The sequence below is a fragment of the Psammomys obesus genome, unplaced genomic scaffold, assembly GCF_907164565.1.
Source record: "Psammomys obesus unplaced genomic scaffold, mPsaObe1.curated_primary_1811, whole genome shotgun sequence".
In the NCBI taxonomy this organism is placed as follows: domain Eukaryota; kingdom Metazoa; phylum Chordata; class Mammalia; order Rodentia; family Muridae; genus Psammomys; species Psammomys obesus.
This window is the reverse complement of record NW_026596079.1, coordinates 21,712,891-21,736,174: the sequence shown is the minus strand read 5'-3', so window position 1 is coordinate 21,736,174 and position 23,284 is coordinate 21,712,891. Positions and strand designations below refer to the sequence as shown.

Below are 23,284 nucleotides of genomic sequence, written 5' to 3'. Positions count from 1 at the left end.
GGCGAAATGACCCTGGAGATATCCAGGGTCCATGATATCAGGGCTCCATGCAGATGCAAGACATCCCTGCTTTTATTTATGCAAATGCTCTTTCATCACACAGCCTATGGTATGCCAGGCTCTGAGTGAAATGTTCTTCCTTCCTGCATGTACTTAAAGTCTGAGAGCTTTGCTGTGACATGTCACAGAGATGGCTGGACACCTGCCGCAGACCTGTGGATATTGTGGCAGGGGATCAAGAGTTCAAAAACAGGGCTGGAGGGCTAGCTCAGAGATTAAGAGCACTGGCTGTTCTTCCAAAGGTCCTGAGTTCAATTCCCAGCAACCACAAGGTGGCTCATAAACCATCTATAAGAGATCTGGTGCCCTGTTCTCGTGTGCAGAGTACATGGAGACAGAACATTGTATACAAAATAAATAAATAAATTTAAAAAAGAATTTAAAAACATCTGTGGCTACAGAGCAACTTGAAGGCCAGTCTGGGCTACATGAAACACTGTCGCAAAACAAAACAAAAGGGGAGGTCCTCTTCCCTTTCCCTCTGACCCTAGTCTATCAGGTCTCATGAGGACTGGTTGCATTGTCTTCCTCTGTGGCCTGGTAAGGCTGTTTTCCCCTTCAGGGGGAGGTGATCAGAGCCTGTCACTGAGTTCATGTCAGAGACAATCCCTGTTCCCCTTACTAGGAAGCCCACTTGGAGACTGAGTCTATTGGCTACATCTAAGCCTGGGTTTTATGTCTTCCCCATGCATTGTCCTTGCCTGGGGTATCAGTCTCTGCAGGACCCCCAGGACTCAGTTTTGTTTTTTGTTTTTTTTGTTTTTTGTTTTTTTTGGCTCTGTTGGTCTCCTTTTGGAGCTCCTGTCCCCTCCAGGTCTTTATAACTCCCCCTTCTTTCATATGACTCCCTACACTCCGCCTAAAGTTTGGCTATGAGTCTAGCCTCTGCTTCCATACCTCTACCAGTGGAGTCTTTCAGAGCCTAATATCCACTTATGAGTGAGTATATTCCATGTTTGTCTTTCTGCTTCTGGCATACCTCACTCAGGATGATCTTTTCTATTTCCCACCAATTTGCCTGCAAAGTTCATGATTTCCTTGTTTTTGATAGCCAAGTAGTATTCCATTGTGTAGATGTACCACAGTTTCTGTATCCATTCCTCCGTTGAGGGACATCTCGGTTGTTTCCAGGTTCTGGATATTACAAATAAAAGTGCTATGAACATAACTGAGCAAATGTCCTTGGTGTATAGTTGAGCATATTTTGGATATATGCCTAGGAGTGGTATAACTGGATCTTGAGGGAGCACTATTCCCAGTTTTCTAAGAAAGTGCCAGATTGATTTCCAAAGTGGTTGTACAAGTTTACATTCCCACCAGCAGTGGAGGAGGGTTCCCCTTTCTCCACATCCTGTCCAGCATGTATTGTTACTTGAGTTATTTATCTTAGCCATTCTGATGGGTGTAAGGTAAAATCTCAGGGTCATTTTGATTTGCATTTCCCTGATGACTAAGGATTTTGAGCATTTCTTACCATTCGATATTCCTGTAATGAGAATTCTCTGTTTAGCTCTGTACCCCCATTTTTAAAAATTGGATTACTTGGTTTGTTAGGGTTTAACTTTTTCTTCTTTTTTTTCTCCAGAGCTGAGGACTGAACTCAGGGCCTTGCACTTGTTAGGCAAGCACTCTACCACTGAGCTAAATCCCCAACCTCAGTGTTTAACTTAAGTTCTTTATATATTCTGGATATCAGCCCTCTGTCAGATATAGGGTTGATGAAGATCCTTTCCCAATCTGTATGCTGTCATTTTGTCCTTTACTTTATAGAAACTTGTCTGTTTCATGAGGTCCCATTTATTGATTGTTAATCTTAGAGCCTGTGCTGTTGGTGTTCTGCTCAGGAAGTTGTCTCCTGTACCAATGAGGTCAAGGCTCTTCTTTCATGTTATCCTTGCACAGGGGCCATGCTAATCACCTCTGTATCATTCCAATTTTAGTATATGTTCTGCTGAAGCGAGCATAAGAAAGATTTTCTGGTAGAACATTTGGTAAGACTCGTTAATGTGGTTTTTAAGCTTCTGATAATATGTACTCTGAGACCAGCTCCATCTGCAGTCACATTCTTTCTCTTTACAGATCTGTACATTTTTCCTGGTTTTGTTAATAATTTATTTTAATTTTTAAAAATTATGCATATATGTGGGGTGAGGGTTATGCTCATGATTGCAGGTACCTGAAGAGATCAGAAAAGGACATCAGATCCCCTGGAGCTGGAGTTATAGATGGTTGTAAGCCACCCCACATGGGTTCTGGGAACCAAAGCCTTGTCCTCCACAGGGGCAGTATATGAATATATGTTCTTAACTGCTGAGCTATCTCTTCAGCCCTTTTCTTCCTGTTTTTATTCCTGTCCAAATCCTCTATTAATTTAATCAGTCTTGAAAAATTAAAACATTTTTCTTGAAGCAAAGCTGTATGCAACGTAAAGCCTTTAATGTTAGCACAGAGGCAGGTGAAACTCTGTGAGTTCAAGACCAGGCTGGTCTACATAGCAAGTTCTAGAACAGCCTGGGCTACATAATAGAGAGACCCTGTCTTTAAAAGGGAAAAAAAAACAATTGATAAGGGTGAAGGAGGCCATGAACGTAGGACCAGGAAGAGAGGAGGAAGGGGGTTGGGATCAGGCTGTAAAGTGATTAATAAGGAAGTAGAAAAAAAATTAAAAATCTAATAATAAAAAAATTACGTAACGTGTGTACCATGACCTATTTCATGAACTACGTTTATGGAGATACATGTGTGCACGCACATAACAAAAATATACAAGGAACTAGAGAGAGCAAGTTCTTTGGGAAAGTAGCGCTTCCCAAACATCAATTCCAAATACAACGTCCCAAATTCTCATTTACCTGTCAAGGCTAACTTCAACAATTCATCAGTAGTTGTCCATCTTCAATAATTATCCATTCATGCCAACTCCGAAAGAGACTTTTCATTTTCATTTTATGCATTTTAAGTGTGTGTGTGTGTGTGTGTGTGTGTGTGTGTGTGTGTGTGTGTGTATACACCTAAAGTTTAATTATGAGCTGGGTGTGGTTGTGTAGAACTGTAGTCCCAGCCCTTGAGCGGCTGAAGCAGGAGAATCACAGCACGTTCAAGACCAGATTGATCTACATAGCAAGATCCAGGCCAGACATGACTGAATGGTGAGACTTTGTCTCAAAAGGAAGAAACAAATATCCCAAAGTTTTAATTATGAAACAGATTCAGACAACAAAAGGAAAGGAAACGCTGTGTGTTAAGTTTATTACTGGTTTTGGTCTCATCCTTTTGGCTTCAGGCCATTTCACGGAGAGGTGATGGAGAATGGCTTTCTGTGGTTTCTTGGATCCCCCTGGGACAGATTTTGGTCACAGCAGAACATCTGGATGGGTCAGCAGCTTTGGTTTAAATCACCCATTCCTCTGTCAGCAGGCTCACTCTGGCTCCATGTTTGTCTTTCCCCGGTGTTTGCTTAAACTGTTTACTTCGGTTGAGATCCATGACTCAGTTTTTAAATAATGGTCAGCGATGTCAGCCACCCAGCTTGTTCTCTGGGTTCCGCAAGCTGCCACAATTTCACAAAGCTGTTTTTCTGAAAAGTATTTCCAACGTTTCTTGTGAGATGGGCAGTGCTTTTGAAGGCATTATTAACACCCTGCCTTCAGTAATGTTTGTTCTCTGAGGACTGCATGAGGGAACTGTCTGATACAATTTGGGCAGCTGGTTAGCCAGACAGGAATAGAAAATTACAAAATCACCTTGAATTGAAAGCCTCTGAACCAGCTGTCTGAGATGAATGATGGGAAGGTCGTTTTATTTTTTTTAAATGCTATGGTCAGTGGGATTGAACATTATAATAAAATAGAGGTGTTTACTCTCTGTGGCATATTGAAAAGGGATTTTGACTCTGAATCCAAGGGCTGTTGTACCTGGGCATTCCACAGTGCCGAGTGCATAGTTTGCCCTGATGGATTTCATTATCATTGAGACTCATTGCAATTTGCTATCACTGGAGTTGTAATAGTCTATAAAGCAGCATTCCCTTAGTGTCCACGGTTGGTGATGCATGCTTGACTAGTGGCATGAAAACCTTACAGAAGAGCAGGAAGGAGCCAGGCTGCTCTCGGTGTAGGAATGTGTTTACCAAGCAGGTGTCCTTGGAAGAGCAAGGGTTTTGAGTTATTAGAGGGAAGAGAGGGTGTCTTCAGTGTAGGGATGGACCTCTGGTGATTCGAAGCATGGAGACTACGTTACAATCCTAGGAGCTAAAGCAGAGTTCAGAATGTTCCCAGCACAAAGCAGGCATGTTTGTGGTTGGGAGATGAGAGAGGAGCCTAGATCAGACAGGGAAGCCTGCTTAGAGCCTAGCCTTGCAAGGTCTCAGATCCCCAGAATCCAGGTTCATTTGAACCCCTAAGGGCACATATTGGGAATGTCTTAGGTGATGTCTCTCTGCACACTTCTAAAATCTATCATCGAAGAGCTGAGCTGGGAGGGTAGGGCCTTATGGTTTCCATCCCTCCACCCAAGCCTTATTGTGACAAGGATACACATAGCAGAAGAAAAACAGAAAAACTCTGAAGGATAGGCCCACTCCAGACACACCTGTCCCTTGCCAGCTCTTGTCCAGCCGCAAACACACTCTCTGTTTCTCTGTGGTGATCAGCCTTCTTTTTCTCTGAACTTGCCAGTCCCATTTCCTCCTAGCCTTCTGGTTTTGCTAGTTCTGTTACCACTTGTTTCTGCTTTTGCTTTTCTGAGGCAGGGTTAGAGCCTTAAACTCAGTACATAGCTGAGGCTGGCCTGGAACACCTGATCTTCCTTCCCCTTCCTCCCAAGTGCTGAATCACTTGTGGCCACTGTGGGCCTGCTAATTTTAAGCCTTTTTTTTTTTTTTTTTTTTTTTGTGACTTCTAGGAAGACCAAGGATATAGAAGTATGTGTGGGAAAACTGGAAACTGTTCTGGACTAGTCTATCCAAACTCCTTTTAGGCAGAATATTCAATGTTGCTCTTTGTTGAAGGGTTTCATTGCACAAAGACAGTTTAAAAACTGCAGGTGTGGTTTCCTGTGGAGGAGAGAGCCATTTGGCAAGGTTCAGTTAATTCCTGCCAGGTGGACTGGGAAGGACCAAGCGTCCTTGGCTTTTACTTTGGCCTGTCCATGGAAGTATCTGAGGACCATCAAAGGTCAGGGGCTCTTTTTGCTCAGACTCTGTTCCGGAAAAGAGACACAAAGAAGAGACTATGGTTTTGAACCTTCCTGGATTCGAGGAAGCTTAGGAAGGCAGTTTTAAATAGAAAGGGTGTTAGGCATTTCAAGCCGGGTGAGCACTGTACACAGGCTGTATGCTATAGTTAGAGGTGTAGCTCTGAGCCAGGTGTGGTGGTCCACACCTTTGATCCCATCACTCAAGAGGCACAGGCAGGCAGTTCTCTGAGTTTGAGGTCATCCTGGTCTACATTAGAGGGTTTCAGGCCAGCTAGAGCTACACAGTGAGACTCTAAAAAAAAAAAAAAAAAAAAAAAAAAATTTATTTATTTTTTTAATATGGGCCTGGGAATATAGCTTGGTTGGTAGAGAACTTGCCTGGTTTGCAAAGAGTGCTGGAATGAGCCCCATCGCTGCATTAACAATACTTGGTAGTGAATGCTGTAATCTTCAGCTGCATAACAAACTGGCATTCAGCATGGGATACATGAAATTCTGTCTCAAAGGAGTTATGAAAATGTGAAATAAATACTTTAGTTCCAGCCCGGTGTGTTGGTAGAGGAGGTAAGGGAGGTTGAGGCTAGCCTGAGCTATAGACAAGACTTTGTATCAAAGAATCAAGGGCTATTCAGCCCATTTGGCCAAACTGTGGTCTTGATTACCTAGTTTTAGGTATTGTCATCCTATGACATATGTAGATGTCATGTCAGGTGCAGAGGGTGTGACAGTTCAGATTCAGATCATTATGGCTAATAGCTTTGATATGATCCAGGCATTTCTTTCTTAGTGGCCTTTACTGGCTGTTCCCCTCTCCTGAAGTGCTGCCCTGCCCACTAGTCAGTCTCTCTACATCAGATCCTAAGGATGAGCCTTCCTAGCTGTGAGGGACCCAAACATATTTAGTAAGTAGTATGTGGCTTCTGCATGCGCAGAATGTGATGGTTGGCCAACAGGGGCCACTATGAGCAAAAACTCTTGAAAAGAAACTATCTAGGTTAAGAGGCTAATTACCTTATTATTTTGGGCTAGTTCTAGCCCTCAGAAGAACCATCCCTTGACCACCTTTTTGTTGGATCTAGCATCTTGTGACGAATAGATTAAAAAAGCTTTCAGAATATATCATCTTGGGGGATGGAGAGATGGCTCAGTGGTTAAGAGCACTGTCTGCTCTTCCAAAGGTCCTGAGTTTAATTCCTAGCAACTACATGGTGGCTCACAACCACATATAATGAGATCTGGTGCTCTTCTGGCCTGCAGGCATACATGCAGGCAGAACACTGCAAACATAATAAATAAATAAATAAATAAATAAATAAATAAATAAATAAATAAATAAGCAAGCAAGCAGACAAATAAATCTTTAAAAAAAAGAAGAATATATCAACTTAGCTTCTATCAACCTACAAGTAAAGAATGACTTTAGATGACATATTGGGCCTATAGAAAACCTTCCCTTCCTCTCTGACGGCCCCAATGATGTATCTTTGTTCTGTAAAACTATACAAATTTCATCAAACTGTTTCCTTATTAGAACATGAAATTTAGGGTAATGTAAATTTGTATTTCCAGGCTATGGTTATTCAAAATGGGGTGCAGAAGAAACTATTTCTTGTTTCAGTGGGCTTGGGGAGAGGAAGATGAGGAGGAGGAGGAAGAAGAAGAAAGAAGAAAAAAGGAAGGATCAAGGGCTAGGCAAAATGCTTGCCTGTCATGTGCAGGGCCCTGTCAATCCTTAGCACTGAGAAAAGAAAAAGAGAGTAAAAATGAATTGCTTTTATTTCTTAAAACACAGGAAGAAAAGCTAAGTACTATTTATGTGGAACTAAAGCCAGGCATAGTGGCACAGGTATATAATCCCACAGTGAGCGGAGACTGGTGTCAAATCCCACACTGAGCCACGCACGGTGGCACACTCTTCTACACTGCAGCATCCATAGTGGCATGGATTTATAATCCCCATGCTGCCACAGAGGCAAGACAATCTCTAGCTCAGGCCGTACCTCATGACCGTGCTGTATGATGAGACCCTACCTCAAAAGACAAAATGTGGAAACAGGTTTGTTTGTTTGTCTTTACTTTGTTTCTTTTTAAAAATTTAGGTCAAAAAAAAAATCAAACAATTAAGTCTATCACGTGTAGCGTCACATACCTGTAGTGCCAGCACTGGAAAAGCTGAGTCTGGAGTACTGTAGGTTCAATACTAGCCTGGACCACTCAGCAGACCCCATTTCCAAACAAAACAGAATGATTTAGGTAAACTGTGCATCAGTAGCTGGCGATTAAGTTATGTGCCAGGAACACCTGCTCAGGTAGCCAGCCTCCCCCTCCTTGGCATCATGTCTACTGGTGCCCTTGTCTATTCCATTTGTTCACCAAGCATCTCAGTATCTGCCATACCAGGCAACATGGTATGTTTGCAGGGAGAAAATCTGTATCTCTTTATTGGAGTGTTTTTATTATTATTATTATTACATTTGCACTGCTCATATTTAGAATTCTGTTTCTGGTTATAACCGGGAAGAGATGGCGGCAGAGGTATGAGCATTTGTAACCCCTGGTAACATATCTAAAAATATAAAAATTTGTCTCCCAAAAACCTGGGTGTAACTTTCATCCCATTTCTGCTCCTTCCCTGCCATCTGCTTCCACTTTTAAAGGTTTATTGTTGTTAGTGTGTGTGCATAAGAGAGAGGGAGCATGCCCACATACCACAGTGCATGTGCAGATGATAATTTGGTAGAGGCACTTCTCTCCTTCCACCCTTACCTGGTTTCCAAGATGGAATTCAGGTTACCAGTCTCCTTTACCCTCTAAACTATCTCAATAAGCCTACTCTATTCCCTTTGTTTGTTTGTTTGTTTGGTTGGTTGGTTGGATGGTTTGTTTTGTTTTTCAGACAGTATTCCTAGATAGCCAAGGCTAGCATTGAACTCAGGGTGTAGCCCAGGTTAGCTATGAACTTGTAGCAATCCTCATTGCTAGCCTCTTGTATGAGCCCCCTGATCAAGGGACACCTGTGGGTTGTTGTTTCTTCTTTTTGCAATGCTGGGAATTGAACCTAGGGTTTCTAGCGTGCTAGGCAAGTGCTCACAGGCCTAGTTCCAACAGTTCCCTACTGAGCCCAGGGCCTTATATTTGCTTAGGTAAGCTCTTTACCACTGAACTGCATACTGCTGCAGCCTCTATTCTTAAACGTGCCAGCCTCTGGAGGGATATAGAGCCAGAGGGGCTGGCATGTCACACTGCTCCCCACTGTGCAGAATGAGTCAGAAGTTTGAGTTAGCACTGGGCTCAGGGGTCATAGAAGGATAGTAAATGAAGTTCTTTTCTGTAGTATTTCAAGATAAACACTACCTAATATATATTTTAATTTGGAAAGTATACGAGAGCTGAAACTCCTCTGTTGGCTCCTAACATATTCCTCCTCCACTGAATTATGTGGCATTTTGTTCCACATTTAAATCTCTAAATAAATTGGCCCTCATTATTCTTGGATTCCTGACAGACAGCATGTCTAAGAATTAGTGTTTTGCATGCTGCCACTCTCAGTGTGTTCAACAAATGACTCAGTGCTATTGTCGCTGCATTAATTAGCAGGATCCCTGTGAAGGTGGCAGCATACTTGGGTGAACTAACTTTACAAAATTAGGGCACAGTACTTTCTTGATAACTCTTAACTACATGCAGGTACCATTTGCAGTTTTACGATTGTTTAGGGAATCATCATGAGGACCCATGCCTACGAAGCAGTTAGAACTGTGCCTAGCACATAGGGGGACTGTCAAGCTCCAGCATTCTCTAAAATTTTATTTATTTATTTATTTATTTATTTATTTATTTATTTGTAGGGAGTGTGCCATGGATTCTGATGGGTATATACTTCAGAGAGTCAGTTCTCTCTCTCCACTATGGGTTCTAGGGACTGACTTCAGGTTGTCAGGGTTACACTCCCAAAGGCTTTTGCCCACTAAGCCACCTTGATGGCCCTTTTGTTTTTATTTTTATTTTTTTGTTAACAGCTCACTATGTGTTAGGACAATTCTATTTTTTGAATTGTGTTTTTTTTCAGGTTGGCTTTTTCTGCCTTTCTCCTTGCCTTCCTCTCTCCTTCCTTCTTTTCTTTCTTTAGTATGTGTGTTTGATATTGTTGTTATTATGTTGCTCTAGAATTTTCCATAACCGTCCCCTTTTAGGTTTACATGTAACACAGCTGTTTCTATCAATAATCTCAAGTTTGTTAGTAATACATATATGTTAAATGCTATATATATATATATATATATATATATATATATATATATATATATATATATGAAAGCATTTAATTGATGACTTAGATTTAGAGGGATAGTCCATGGTCATCTTGGTGGGAAGCCATTTCGTATGGCCTTGGAGCAGTAGCTGAGAACTTTACATTCTCACTGGCAGGCAGCAGGCAGACAGAGCGAGAGCAAAGGAGGGGAGAGAGAGAGCACAAGCTAGAGAGTGAGCCTGGGCATAGTGTGGGCTTTTGAAATCCCAAAGCCCATCCCCAGTAATACACCTCCTCCAACAAGGCATACCTCCTAATCCTTCCCAACCTGTTCTGTTCCCTGGTGACAGCGTTCCAATATATGAGCCTATGGAGGGGTATTCTCATTCAAACCAGCTCACCAAGGTGTCTCAGCCTGCCCTTTTCTTTGCTGGGCTAAATACAATAGCTAATTTTTTTTTTTCACTTTTTTGTAGTATAAGAAAGGGCCAAGGTAATTGGAAGGTAACTTGCTTCTGTGCCTTTGTCCAACTTCCCATCCTAGGTTTGTTAGTCAGAGATGGCCCCACATAGCAGCAAGGCTTTTGGGCTTTGGTGTGCTGGAAGCCTGCCTGTCTGACCTTGTCATTGCAGAATCTCTGCTTATTTATTTTCTTGTCTGGTACTGCCAGCAGTAGACATCAGGGTTCAGTGGGCACCGCTCAAGGGGTGCTGGGTTCTTGTGTCCCAAGACACAAGAGGCAGGTGGATGGTGGCAGAAGCCGGGATATGTTATTTATTAACAGAAAGACAATATACTTTTGAAAGAGGAAGCAAATAGGAATGGGAAGAAAATTCAGTTCTCAGCTCTTTGGGAGGCAGAGGCAGGCAGATAGCTGTGAGTTCAAGGCCAGCCTGGTTTACAAAGTGAGTTTATGACAGCCAAGATTACACAGAGAAGCCCTGTCTTGAAAAAAAAATTATGGGGTCCCTGGCATAAAGTGGGCTTTCTTGTGCATGCTCGATCACATGTAGTTCAACAAACAGCTTCCTTCCTTGGGTGTCTGTCTCATCAGCATCTTAAATCTCCACTCAGGGGAATGGTATATGTTTTAGTATTGGCAGTCACGGGTCACTTTTGGACATTGGTGTGTCTCTGTACCTGCCGTAATGGCTCCCACCATTTCTAGGGATCTGGGCCACTAGGTTTCCATGTTTCCTCTTGGCCATCAGGTTTTTCTCATATACCAATTCTGAAGCCTTGCTGTAAGGCCTTCTGGACCTCAGTCTCTTCCCTATTCAACAGTCCTACAACTTTAAAAAACATTTAAACATGCTTGTCTGTAATTTCAACACACAAGAAGAATGAGGACAATGTTTGAGGCTGGCCTGGGCTACATATTGAGACCCTGTGTCAAAAAACAGCACACACATGCATACACATATGCAGACATTCCCACAGACATGGAGTTCGTTTTTACCTTTTCGTTTTTTTGGTTTGGTTACTGCTAGCCAAACTTGTTGTCTGTTTTGTTTTTTGTTTATTTGCTTGTTTGTTTTTTTAAAGATTTATTATGTATACAGTATTCTGCCTGCATGTGTGTCTGAACCATCATTATAGATGGTTGTAAGCCACCATGTGGTTGTAGGAATTGAACTCAGGACCTGTGGAAGAACACCGGTGCTCTTAACCTCTGAGCCATCTCTCCAGCCCCTTGTTGTCTATTTTATATCTGTCTTTTTTTTTTTTTTTTTTTTACAAAAATTTATTGTAATTACATGTACCTAGATAGTGCGTGTCTACACATTCCATAGTATGTAGGTAGAGGTCAGAGGACAACTTTGTGGAGCTAATTCTTTTTTTCCACTGTTGCACAGGCTTGAGGGAATGAATTCAGGTCTTCAGGCTTTTACAGTAAGTGCCTCTACCTGGTGAGTGTTCCCAAGAGTCCTGCTTTCAAATCATTTGGCTCAATATTAAGAGCTGGGGATTTTGTACTCTAGTTTCATAATCTTCGGTTTGTAATTCTCACCTGATACAGCAAACCTAGGGTTTGGCTCCAGCCATGTGGGCCAAAGTACGCTCTAGAAGAAGGAGAGAAACACAGTGAGTCAGGTGTTTTCAACAAAATTACATAAGATGTTTTCCCTAGAGGAGGGAGGACTCAGAGTGTCTACTCCCATCAATGTAAATCCCCCTCTTCTCCCCATAAAATATTTATCCTAATATACTTTCATGTTTAATAAAACATATCCCCCTATCGGATTGCCAGATTCGATGCAGAGTACTTAATAAAATTTGAATTGCAGTATAAGTCTTATACAGTCTTTGGGCCATGCTTATGATAAAGGAATTATTTCAAGTTTAGTTGGGTTTCCTAACTTTCTCCTTTTGCAGTGTGTGTATGGGTGGTATGGTGTGGTGTTGTTCTTGACACTGCGGCAACTGAAACAGGGTCTTACTGAAGGCTAGGCCTGAGTCTACTTTTCTTTTTTTCTTTAAGCATTATTATTTATTACAATTTATTCACTTGTATCCTGCTGTAGCCCCCTCCCTCCTCTCTTCCCAGCCGCCGCTCCCTCCCTCTCTGATTCAACTTTTCATAACCATATTCTTCTTAAATCAGGCATCCTGCTTCGTCATTGCCATCTTATGGGCATTTTCTAGTCCTGTTGGATGACGCTGCTTAGGAATATTTTCCTCCTGTCACCGGCATCTTCATCTCTCTTACTAGTGATTCTTTGCTATGTCCTTTCATTAGTGAGCCCTATAGCACGTTTTGACTCTTGGGTTTTAGATAATTACAAATGGCTGAGTGTCCCAATTAAGTATCAGCATTTTCCAACAGTTATTTGCCCACACACAAGCCAGTCTTTGAGTGATGAAAATGGATGTCAAAAATTCCATATCCCAAACACTCATTTTACATATCCATAGAGGTTCATATTGGGCTTCTGCCAAAACTTGCAAGATTTTTCATAGAATTCCTTTGTTTCAAAGATTTATTTTATTTATAATTATGTGTGTATGTGAAGGAGGTAGCAACGTGCACATGTGAATACATATGCCTGTGGAGTCCAGATGGGGTTGCCAGAACCCCTGGAGAGGGAGTTACAAGTGGTTATGATCCACCTAACAAGGGCCTCTGAAAAAGCAATACTCGCTCTTTACCACTGAGCCTTGTCTTTCCAGCCCCTGAATTCATTAGTGTTTTTATACTAGTGTTTTTATATTGGCAGATCACAGCAGAATAGAAGCAGAAGGTTTAGGGAACCATTTGAGTTTAGGAGCAAAGGCAATAATGGAAAATATGTCAACAGGATAGCCATGCTACATGGTATAACCCCATTGCAAGAATCCAAATGAAAGTCCCAACCATGATGACAACAGCAGCAACAGAGTAGAGTGGGGAGACAGGGAAACGGGAAGCAAACACTAGCTCTTGGAGCCCTGGGGCCTCTGTGTTCAGGACAAACAGCTCTGGTTGCTGATGGGTTCTCTGGAGGCACAAAAGAGGCAACGTTCAGTGTCATGGAGCCATTAAATCATCCAGTGGAAGGGGGATTTGGAACCATTTAGGCAGTAGAAAGAGATACCTAATTAACCTCATTAAAAGACAGACCATATTAATGGTTCCTGTTACTTAGATACAAGGTCACTGGCTTTATGAACTGTTGATTTCAGGTACTCAGGTCACGTTATTGTAAAGATTTCTCCTTGATATTGTTCTTTCTGTTTTAGAGATAAGTTCTCTCTGTAACCTAGGCTAACCTCAAACTCGCAATGCTCCTGCTTCCAGTACCCAGAGCGTTGAAATTACAGATATATTCTGGCATGCCTCTCATGGAAAACTTTTCTCTTGATCTGTTTATATCTGTTTTTATGTCGTGACTGCTTTGTTCTGTGTCTGAGGTTTTTCTGGGGCACGCATGTCTTTATTGTGGCAAGAATGGTCAATAGCTATAAGTGGCAAGCATTTGCTTTCCTTGTTTGAGACAGGATCTTGCGATGTAGCCTACCCTTATACCACTTATACACTGGTGCTGAGGGTTGCAGGCATGCGTTACAATACTCAACTGAGGCATATAATGTAAAGCCCAGTGACAGCCGGGACTTAGAGAAAAAGCTTCAGGTTTGCCCTGTCTAAATTACATGCTCATTCACAAACCAAACAGAGCCTGAGAAATAAATAGCATGCTATCATTGGTTAACCCCATATCACATGCTGGAGCTGAGCCCAATCACATATGAGGTGCTTGAATTGATAGTGGATGATGGGTGGTTTTCCCAAAGGAAAGTGAGAGTGCAATTTAGCAGGAAAAAAAGTAGAAGAAAATAGGGTATAGGGCATACAGGAATTTCAACATCTACCATAAAGAAATCACGTGGTCATTTACGTGTTCAAAACCCATCTTTTACAAGTGTGAAAAAAAATGAGATTCCAGGTAGGTGGATGGCTTTGAGATTGGATCATTTAACACGTGTGAGAATGTTTATTTAGTACAACAGTAAGCATGAGCTACAAATTCACTTGGGCTCATTATCTTTCTTCTAGGTTGTTACCACATCTTGGAGCTGTCCTTACTCCCCATCTCTATTGCCTAGGCCCTTGCAGAGCCTGAGTCCATGGGTCTTTCCTTCTCAGGCCTCTCTAAGGTCTTGAAGTCTTCAGTAGTCAGTGATTATGTTAGTTCACTGAGCCTATGTGTTAGTTCACATGGCGAAATAGACTGCGTGGCTTAGAATTTTATCTGGAGTCTAGGAGCCTAGTCCTGGAGCCTAGAAATGCAAGATCAAGGTGCATTGTTCTCTTCTGAGGCATCCTTGTTGTGCAGATAATGGCATTCTCCCTGCGCCTTCATATGCCTATGCTCTGGTTTGCTGCCACAGTGAATAAGGGCCCACTCTCCAGACCCTTGTATATGCAGGGTAAGTTTTCTGCCTCTGACCTCTATCTCCAGTTCCTAATTCCATCCTAGAAATCCATTCCCCGAAAACAGAGTCACAGAACACTTGCAATTACAGTCACCTGAGGAGGCATTTATGCATTTGAGGGGAACACAGTTTGGTTTTTGGTGGTGGAATAGCAAAGAACACCTAAGCCTCAGAGATTTCACTCGAGTATACTCCCACTTGGGACAACTTTTGCGATATTAAAACCTGTTCAAAATGGGCAGAGTGATGCATACTATCAACCTAACCCTTGGAGGACAGAGGCAGGAAGAACATGAGCTCAGGTAGCCCTGAGCTCCTTAGATACCCAGTGTGTTTGAGGCCAGTGTGGGCTTAAGAGACTCTGCTCCCCTCCCCAAAAAGACTGCTGGTGTAGGTCGGTGCTTGCCTGGCATATAAAAAATCTGGCATGGTGGTACATACCTGTACTCTTCGAACTTGGGAGGGAGAGGCAAGAGGCTCAGAAGTTCAAGATCATCCTTAGCTGCACATGGATTTGGAGAGTAATCTAAAATACATGAGACCTTGTATTTAAAAAACTAGATAAGAATAAGATCTCTCTCTCGAACTCTTTCTCCCTCCCTCTCTCTCTCTCTGCCTCTTTCCCTCTCTCCCTTCCTCCTTCCCTCTCTCCCTCTGTCTCTGCCCCTCTGCCTCTCTTCCTTCCTCTTCCTCCCTTTTTTCCCTCTCCCTCCTTCCACTCCCACCTGGGGCTCTCTTTCTCTCTCTCTCTCTCTCTCTCTCACACACACACACACACCTCTCACCAGGCTTTCTCTCATCTACACATGTTAGGCACACACTTTTCCATTGAATACCACACCCCTAGCTCTTTAGCATCTGTCATTAGAACTATCCCTGTGATAGTTCTGCTCTGTTGGGTTTCTGCCTGGACCACCGATCCCCAAATCTCAACCCAGCCAAGGATAGAAACTTTATCTAAGCTCTCCACTTTGCAGATGTTGGGTGGGGGGTGGGAAGCCCTTAAATCACTTGTCAGTTCTTTATGAGGCATTCTCCTGCCCCAAGACTGTTCAGCACCCTTCAGAACATGCATTATGAAGCATAGAGGTCAGGTGAATGGATTGTATAAGGTGACCTTGTGGGTCACTGATTCAAATCCTTCATTTGAGAAATAAGAAGGAAATGCAAGGATGATTTTAAAAAAAGTCAATGGCAGAAAACTTAAAGAAAACATCGGTCCGTAATTCTTTTGTGAAGTCATGAAAGGGGAGGGCCAAGCTCCCACAAACCACTAGTTCCTCTACACTAATTCACCAGCCTGGAAGTGAGCTTTTTTTTTTTTTTTTTTTCTCCTTGACTTTTCATTTATCCAGCCCTAGTTGGAGGCAGCTTGATGGACTCAGGGACAACAACAGGCCTCGGATCCCATTTTCGTGACTTGTTAGCTGTGTGGGTTTAGACAGGTCATTTAACCGTAGGACCTCAGACTCTGCCGTAAAAGAATGAGGCCGTTCTGATTTCTGATGGACTGCTGTGAGCATTCCATGTGTTAGCCACTGTAAAGTGCTCAGATCAGCTTGTGGAAGCTAATAAGCCCCACAAGATTAACTATAGCAAATTAGGTGCGTAGCACATGCCAGTATTCTGAGGCGGATGCTTGAAGATGCAGAATTTGAGGTCCCCCTGGGATGCACATCAAGCTTGAGACTGGTCTGGGCTTCATGAGACCTTGTCTCAAAAACAAGCCAACCATCGGACAAAAGCAGAGTTATGGTCCCTACTGGAGGAAAAATGCCCCCCAAAGGCAAGCTTGTTTGTGCATATTTCTGATGCCTAAAAGTCTCTTAACTGGTGGGTCATGGGCATGCAGGAATCTTTGTCATGAATGAGTGAATGAATGCACATATGTCATGCGAATGCAAACGTGGAGGACTGTGAGTGATCGCTGGTGAAGAGAGGGCTCTGTCTGGGTGGAAATCTCCATCTTGTTTACTGATTTCTCCGTGGGATTGGCTGGTTTGGTAATTCCCGACACCACCCACATTCCTCAAGCCCTTGTTTTATCTTTTCAGGCTGAGGCTCCATGAAGAAAAGGTTATTAAAGATAGACGGCACCATCTGAAAACCTACCCAAACTGCTTCGTTGCAAAAGAACTGATCGACTGGCTCATTGAACACAAGGAGGCCTCTGACCGAGAGACGGCAATAAAACTCATGCAGAAGTTGGCTGACCGGGGCATCATCCATCATGGTGAGTGAGGCGGAAGTGAAGACCACACCTTTTATATGAATGTACCCATTAGTAAATAAGAGGCAGGAGTAAATAAGACGCACGCTGGCATATGCAGAGGCAGAGAGGATCTAGAAATCAAGGCCATCCTTGGCTAAATAATGAGTTTGAGGTCGGTCTGGGTTATGTGAGACCCTATCTCTAAAAAAAACAAATGTTCAATATTAAACTAGTAAACACTTAGCTTCAAATTATCTCTTTAGTGCCTCCTCCCAATTACATCCTTCCTCCAAGAGGTACTTGGGTTATTTTCATATGCTTTTCTAGACAGTGTGCCATATGTGAGTCTCCTTATGGGTGCATGTTTACTCTTTGCAACTTGATCAGCATGCTCTGTGTTAAATTCACCGGTGTTGATAGTCTCTTTCTCTGAGATTAATTTGTTTAATGTTAGTAGGCAAACCAAGGGTTTTGCACATAGTAGCTCATGAGTATGTGTCACTGTATTTTGTTATCATGCATGCTCCCCAACATTGTTCATACCTGGCCCCACTTCACCCCTAACTGATTCTCACCCCTCTCGGAGTTAGTTGCCCTGTCTACCTTCCTATCACATGTCTTCATGGTCCTCTCTATTTTCCACGCCATTTAAGATCTATTCCCTGATCTCAAGATCCATATCCCTGCCGTTCACTTTGCTGTGTATGCATAGTGCTCTGGGTATGCTCTTACATGTGTGGTGTGCCATGTACAGGCCACTATAGCTTGCCCTATTCAGTTAAGGGACATTTTGTTCATATGTTTTGGCTGTCACTCTCTGCCTTAGTGACCATTCTCTTGCTGTGAAGAGACCCCATGACCAAGGCAACTTTAATATAAAGGAAAACATTTCAAGGGAGCTTGCTTACAGCCTTAGAGGGTTTATCTCTGACCATAATGGCTAGAAGTGGACAGACCTGGTGCTAGAGCAGTGGCTAAGAGCTTTATATCCTGGTCAGCAAGCAGAAGGCAGAGAGACGGATGCTGGGCTTCAGAAACCTAAACACCCACCCCCAGTGACACACCTCCTCCAGGGTTACATCTCCCAATCCTTCCTAAACAGTTCATCACCTGCAAATGTATAAGTCTATGGTGGCCATTATCGTTCAAACCACCACACTCTCCGTGGTTCAGTGACCATGATGAATATCTGTGTGCTGGCTAGTTTAATGTTTGGCTTTACACAAACTAGAGTCCCCTAGGAAGAGGGAACATCAATTAAGAAAATATTTCCATTAGGCCTGGGGTGCAATTTTTTTAAATTGATAATTGGTAGGAGCAGGCCCAGCTCACTGTGGGCAGCATCACCCCGGCTGGTGGTCTTGGGTGGTATCAAAAGGTAGGTGAGCAATCCACGAGGGGCAACCCAGTCAACCATGTTCCTGCCCTGACTTCCCTCAGGGAGGACCCGTTACCTGGAAGTGTAAGAGGTCATAATAAACCCTTTCTTCCCAAGTTGCTTTTGGTCATGGTGCTTTATCACAGCACCCAAGGTGGTGTGTCCTTTAAGTCTCAGCCTGGCCTACCCACTTGCATACTGGTATTCTTTTAAGCTGAGATACAATTCTTCTTATTTTTATTCAACTTCCACTCACTGTTTCTACTTACAAGTAATTCTTCAGGGAAACTTCCATTTTCTAAAGCTGGGGTCCCGAGGATTCCCCCACCACAGCACCACTGCATTTTTCTGGAACCTCTGCCAATTCCTAACATCGTTTTAGTTATATGCTGGCATTTCTCTTTAGATCACTTTTGGTTTTTTGGCGAAAGGGTCGTACCATGTAACTCCAGCTGGCCTCTAGCTAATGATTCTCTGTCTCTACCTCCTGAGCACAGGGATTATAGGTGTATGCCATCCCATCTAGTTATGTTTTTTTGTTTTTTTTTTTTTGTGGCCTTTGAGTGGCTCATGGCTGTTCCAGGGTCATGCTTGTAAAGACTTTGGGATAGAGGACAGTGAATTTTCTGAGCCTTTCAGTTCGAGGTGCTGGTGGTGCTAACGCTGAGCACTGCTTCCTACAACACACTGCGCTAAGCATGGTCCCATAGAGTAGATACATGTGTGGTCGAGAGTTCATCAATGCCAAGCAGTGGTGCCACGTGCCTTTAATCCCAGCACTTGGGGAGGCAGAGGCAGGCAGATCTCAGTGAGTTCGAAGCCACCCTGGTCTCTGGAGTCAGTTCCAGGACAGCCAAGGATACACAGAGAAACCTTGTCTCAAAAACAAAAAACAAAAAAAAAAAAAAAAGAAAGAAGAGAGAGTGCCTTAATGAGATGAATTTTAATCGTCTGTCTCTTGCCAGACTTTCATTTTCCTCTCCGTGTGTCGTTTTTCAGTGTGTGATGAGCACAAGGAATTCAAGGACGTGAAACTCTTCTACCGCTTCAGAAAGGACGATGGCACCTTCCCACTGGACAACGAGGTGAAGGCCTTCATGAGAGGGCAGAGGCTGTATGAAAAGTAGGTCCACCACCATCTTGACTTGGGAAAAGGAAGCGGGCTCTGTTAGTCTTTACTTTACTTGCTTAGTCATTTATTTTAATTTATTTCTGACCTTTAATTTCTGACCCCCCTGCTTCACCTGCTGGGCTTGCAGCTGTGCAGTCACTGTTCCTCGTTTTATGTGGTGCTGGGGATGGAACCCGGGGGCTTAACAATCAGCTGAGCTTCAGCAGCCCATCTGCCTGTCTCTTACTATGCCGACCTTAGCGTGGCTCTTCCATGTGGGTGGATTACATAACTGTTCCTTCTAATGGGAGAAAATTCTTTCACGGAGTTGCTTTTCTCGTTGCCAGAAATTAAAGTTGGTTTCGTAAGATTCTTAATTCTTTATCAAAAATCATATTTCCTATACCTAAGACAACTGCACAAAACTCCAGAAGTGAAAACAGAAGGGCACTGTTTGCCACCCAGTGACACCCGTGACCCTTTCCTTATTTGATAGATGTGGCTGTTGCAGAATCTGAAGTGTCAGCCTTGTGTGCACAGAGGCAAGATTAGGGTCGTGTCAGGTGATCAGTGCTGAGAGCACTTCATGGAGCAGGATCTGGGAGGACCATTTTTCAGCTTTCTGGAAGCTGAACTATATCATACATGGCTCAGGAATACTCAGTTGGCAGGTCTAGAATCTCCCAAGAGCTAGGTCTCAGAGCTAGTCTGCTTTTCTCTGGCCTCTAGCTTTTCCATCCATCTTTACTTTTATCCAGAGCAACATTTTGAGAAAGGAGCTCAAAATCATTGCCATTCTTTAATTCTGGCTGCCCAACAAGGCTCTGGACTTTCTGAAAATTTCTGCTTGTTACATGAAAGATACACAAGGATCACCTGCTCTACAGTGGCCAGTTGTAGGGGTTACAGTGAGGGTCTAGGAAGTCGGACAAAGGATGGAGAGGATTAAGAGCTAAGATTTAATTTTAGCTGTGAATACAGGGCTTTTGCAAATGCTTTGTGTACTCCACCACTGACCTCTACTCCAGCCTTCTTCTTATCTCTTCCACCCTAGCCCACCTGTGTCTTGCCAATTATATGGTGACTATTTGACCAGAATTATGAATAGGGACCAGGGATGTATCTCAGATGTACATACTTGCCTAGCATGTGTAAGACCCAGAAGGAGGAGGAAGGAGAGAGGGGGAGATTGTGGCTTTGTTTGTTGTTGTTGTTTGTTTGCTTTTGATTTTTGTGAGTTGATCAATATTACAGGATTCTCTGTGTCTGCCATTTACTTTCTAGTCATTAATACTCACTGTCTCAAATTCCAGGTAAACTTATTTCTCCAAATTTCTGAAATTGGCACTAGGAAAAAGAAATTTAACATGTATTTAACCTTAAGTGACCTGGTTACAATCTCATAAACCTTGGCCTCTGCTTTTGGTTGTTGGGTGTTTGGAAAAACATGCTTGAGACATTTCAAATGGATTCTTCCATTGTATGCGTTTCCATGTTTTATGGGTGATCTTTTGATGAATTTCAGCACGTTTGTTATTATATGTTTATATAATTTTATAGCATGAAAAGTGAATAGTTGGTTATACATTCCAATACAGTATATTATTATTATTATTATTATTATTATTATTAAAATTAAAGGGATTCTTTTCCTAGAGTATTTTTTTTCACAACACTTCTTTAGGGTATTTTTACATGACGTTTACACATGACGTTCTTACAAGATATGTGTTTCTTTCATTATTCTCTATTTAAGATAATAATAGTAGGTGTTTATTGATTGCAAAATATTTATCAGAGAGCCTGACTAATAGAGGTTATGAATTATTACAGCATGGCTGATTTAGATGTTATGATTGTCCCTGTTCTGTTGTAGGGTAATGTGGCAGGCAGGGAAAGTTTCTTGTCCAAGGTCACCTAATAATTCACATATTCAACTTGAATCCAGAAACTCAAACCCTGTCATTGTTGTTACTCAATTAGCAACAATTTATTTCCCTTTATAGAAGTTAAGTAAATTAAATAAATATTTATTCCAGAATACATCTTACTGTAAAATATGCCAGGTGATTTGTAAGTTCTCAAGGTACAGAATTTTCTGTAAATTTTACTGAAAGTGTATGAAGGATCTACAGACAGACTTAAGCATGAGATCCTACTTTTGTGACAGCTTCCCTGGTATTCTGTAGACCTGATATGGATCTGACCTGAATGCCTCCTTCCTGAAGATTGGCTTTCATGGTACCAGAAGGTACCATGCAAGCTTCCAAAGGAGGGAAGCAACCAACAGTCCTACCCAACAGTGATGCTTGTGAACCACATTAGCAACTACCATGGCACCATAACCTAAGAGTGTAGTAGTGGCATGCATACCTAGAAGTAACCAATAGCTCTCTAATTGTACTCACAAGAGAGAAACATTGCCTGATGTTAGAAAACTACTGAGTGCTAGTGAAGTCATGGTTATTGGAGGAAAATCTACAACCACTAATTTACTAAGCCAGCATAATTCCTAACAACAATCTATAAACATCTGTCCTTATACCCACAGGTAAGTGTAGCTCTCACTCCTCATCAGCAAAATTTTTCTTTGCAACAAATGGATACCACTACAGAAAACCACAACCAATCAAAATGCAGAGTTGTGAAACCCAGTCTCAATGGGATAGCTCCAAAATGCTCTACACCAATGGCTCAAGGAACATTGCAGAAGAGGGGGCAAAATGATTGTAAGAGCCAGAGGATCAGGGAGTTTGCTGTGCAATTGTATTTCCTAGTAATGTCAGAAGCTATGCTCATAAAGTTTCACCAACATGGCAGCCCAAATATGAGCTGAACAAGAATGACACCAACGAACATGCCCAAGTGGATGGGTAAAGCTCATGAGGCCTCAACCCCACATAAAGAACTGTAATCACTGAGGAAACCTGGCAGTGAGAGAGGTGGTCCTCCCTAGGGAAAAGCACACCAATTGGTTGTCCAGTTCCAAATAATCAGCCCTGAAAACATACATATGAGTTACATTGTATAAACTGAGCAGGTTAAAGTTAGAAATATGTCCATATACAAAATATACATATATTGCCTGTGTTAACAATTAATGAAAGAAGAGGCCATGAATTCAAAGGAGAGTGGAAAGTAGCATATGGGAGAATTTAGTGAGAGGAAAGGAAGGGGAGAAATGCAATATTTTAATCTTACCTAACCTAGTTGTTCAAGAGCATGCTGTTAGTTAACCTTGATTTCATCTTCAAATTTAGGGATGATTTTTTTCCCTCAATTGTAATTTCACCTGATTTAATGTAGAGTTAAATCCCTTCCATGTCTAGTGAATAGTTCTTTTGTTGTTAATTTATCCAAAGGACCTTGATTTTCTCAGCAGTAAGAACTCTCTCTCCAGCCACCAGCCTGTTTATCTAGCTCAAGGGTTTTTAGACATGATTGAAGAAGTGGAAAGGATGAATGCCCTTAGATCTGTGGTTTCCCACTGCTTTTCTTTTTTTCCATTTTCTCTTCTATATGACTGAAGAGGAACCAAAGGGAGAAACCATCTCCATTGGGGCAGGGTCCTTCTGTGTTTTATCTTCTCCACCATGTGGCCCATGATGGCTCTTTTGTTCTTTCGCAGTGCCTGGCACAGTAAATATTGTTGAATGAACAAAGGACTTTCCATGCTGTGTTGCTGTGGGCATCTGAGCTTCTGGCATGAGAGAGCTGCTTAATGGCAAGCAACAATAGCAGGCCTGTTCACCTTGTCTGGCCTCTAGAGCTCACAAAGCATCTTACACATCGTTTATTTGACTTTCCTTACAACTTTCAGTGATATACCCAGCAGGCATAATCAATTACACTATAAAACTAGGGACGTGAGATATAGAGAGACTTAAATGGTTGATACAGACCCTCAGATAAGGAGCTAGAGATGTTTCTTAAACACTTTTGGGCTGGAGAAATGGCACAGCAGTTAGAAGTACTTGCTGTTCTTCCAGAGGACCCGAATTTGGTTCTTAGCACCCTTATCAAGTGGCTCAAAGCTGCCTGTAATTTTAGTTTCAGGGGACAAGATGCCATCTTTCTGTCTCCTCTGGCACCTGCATGAACATGGCACTTGCTACACACACACACACACACACACACACACACACACACACACACACACA

General features: G+C 42.4%; 1 protein-coding gene and 1 non-coding gene across 2 annotated transcripts in view; one reads left to right on the top strand and one right to left on the bottom strand.

The window, feature by feature from the left end:
* Positions 1 to 23,284, top strand: part of Deptor (DEP domain containing MTOR interacting protein) — a 145,000-nt gene that overhangs the window by 28,258 nt on the left and 93,458 nt on the right. Inside the window, exons 2-3 of the mRNA XM_055626391.1 lie at positions 16,478 to 16,656; positions 19,013 to 19,136. Of these exons, the coding sequence (XP_055482366.1) occupies positions 16,478 to 16,656; positions 19,013 to 19,136 (303 nt within the window). The remainder of the gene's footprint in view (positions 1 to 16,477; positions 16,657 to 19,012; positions 19,137 to 23,284) is intronic.
* On the bottom strand, positions 1,921 to 2,022 carry LOC129690934 (U6 spliceosomal RNA). The gene has a single exon (XR_008722387.1). It is a non-coding gene; the product is annotated as a U6 spliceosomal RNA (small nuclear RNA).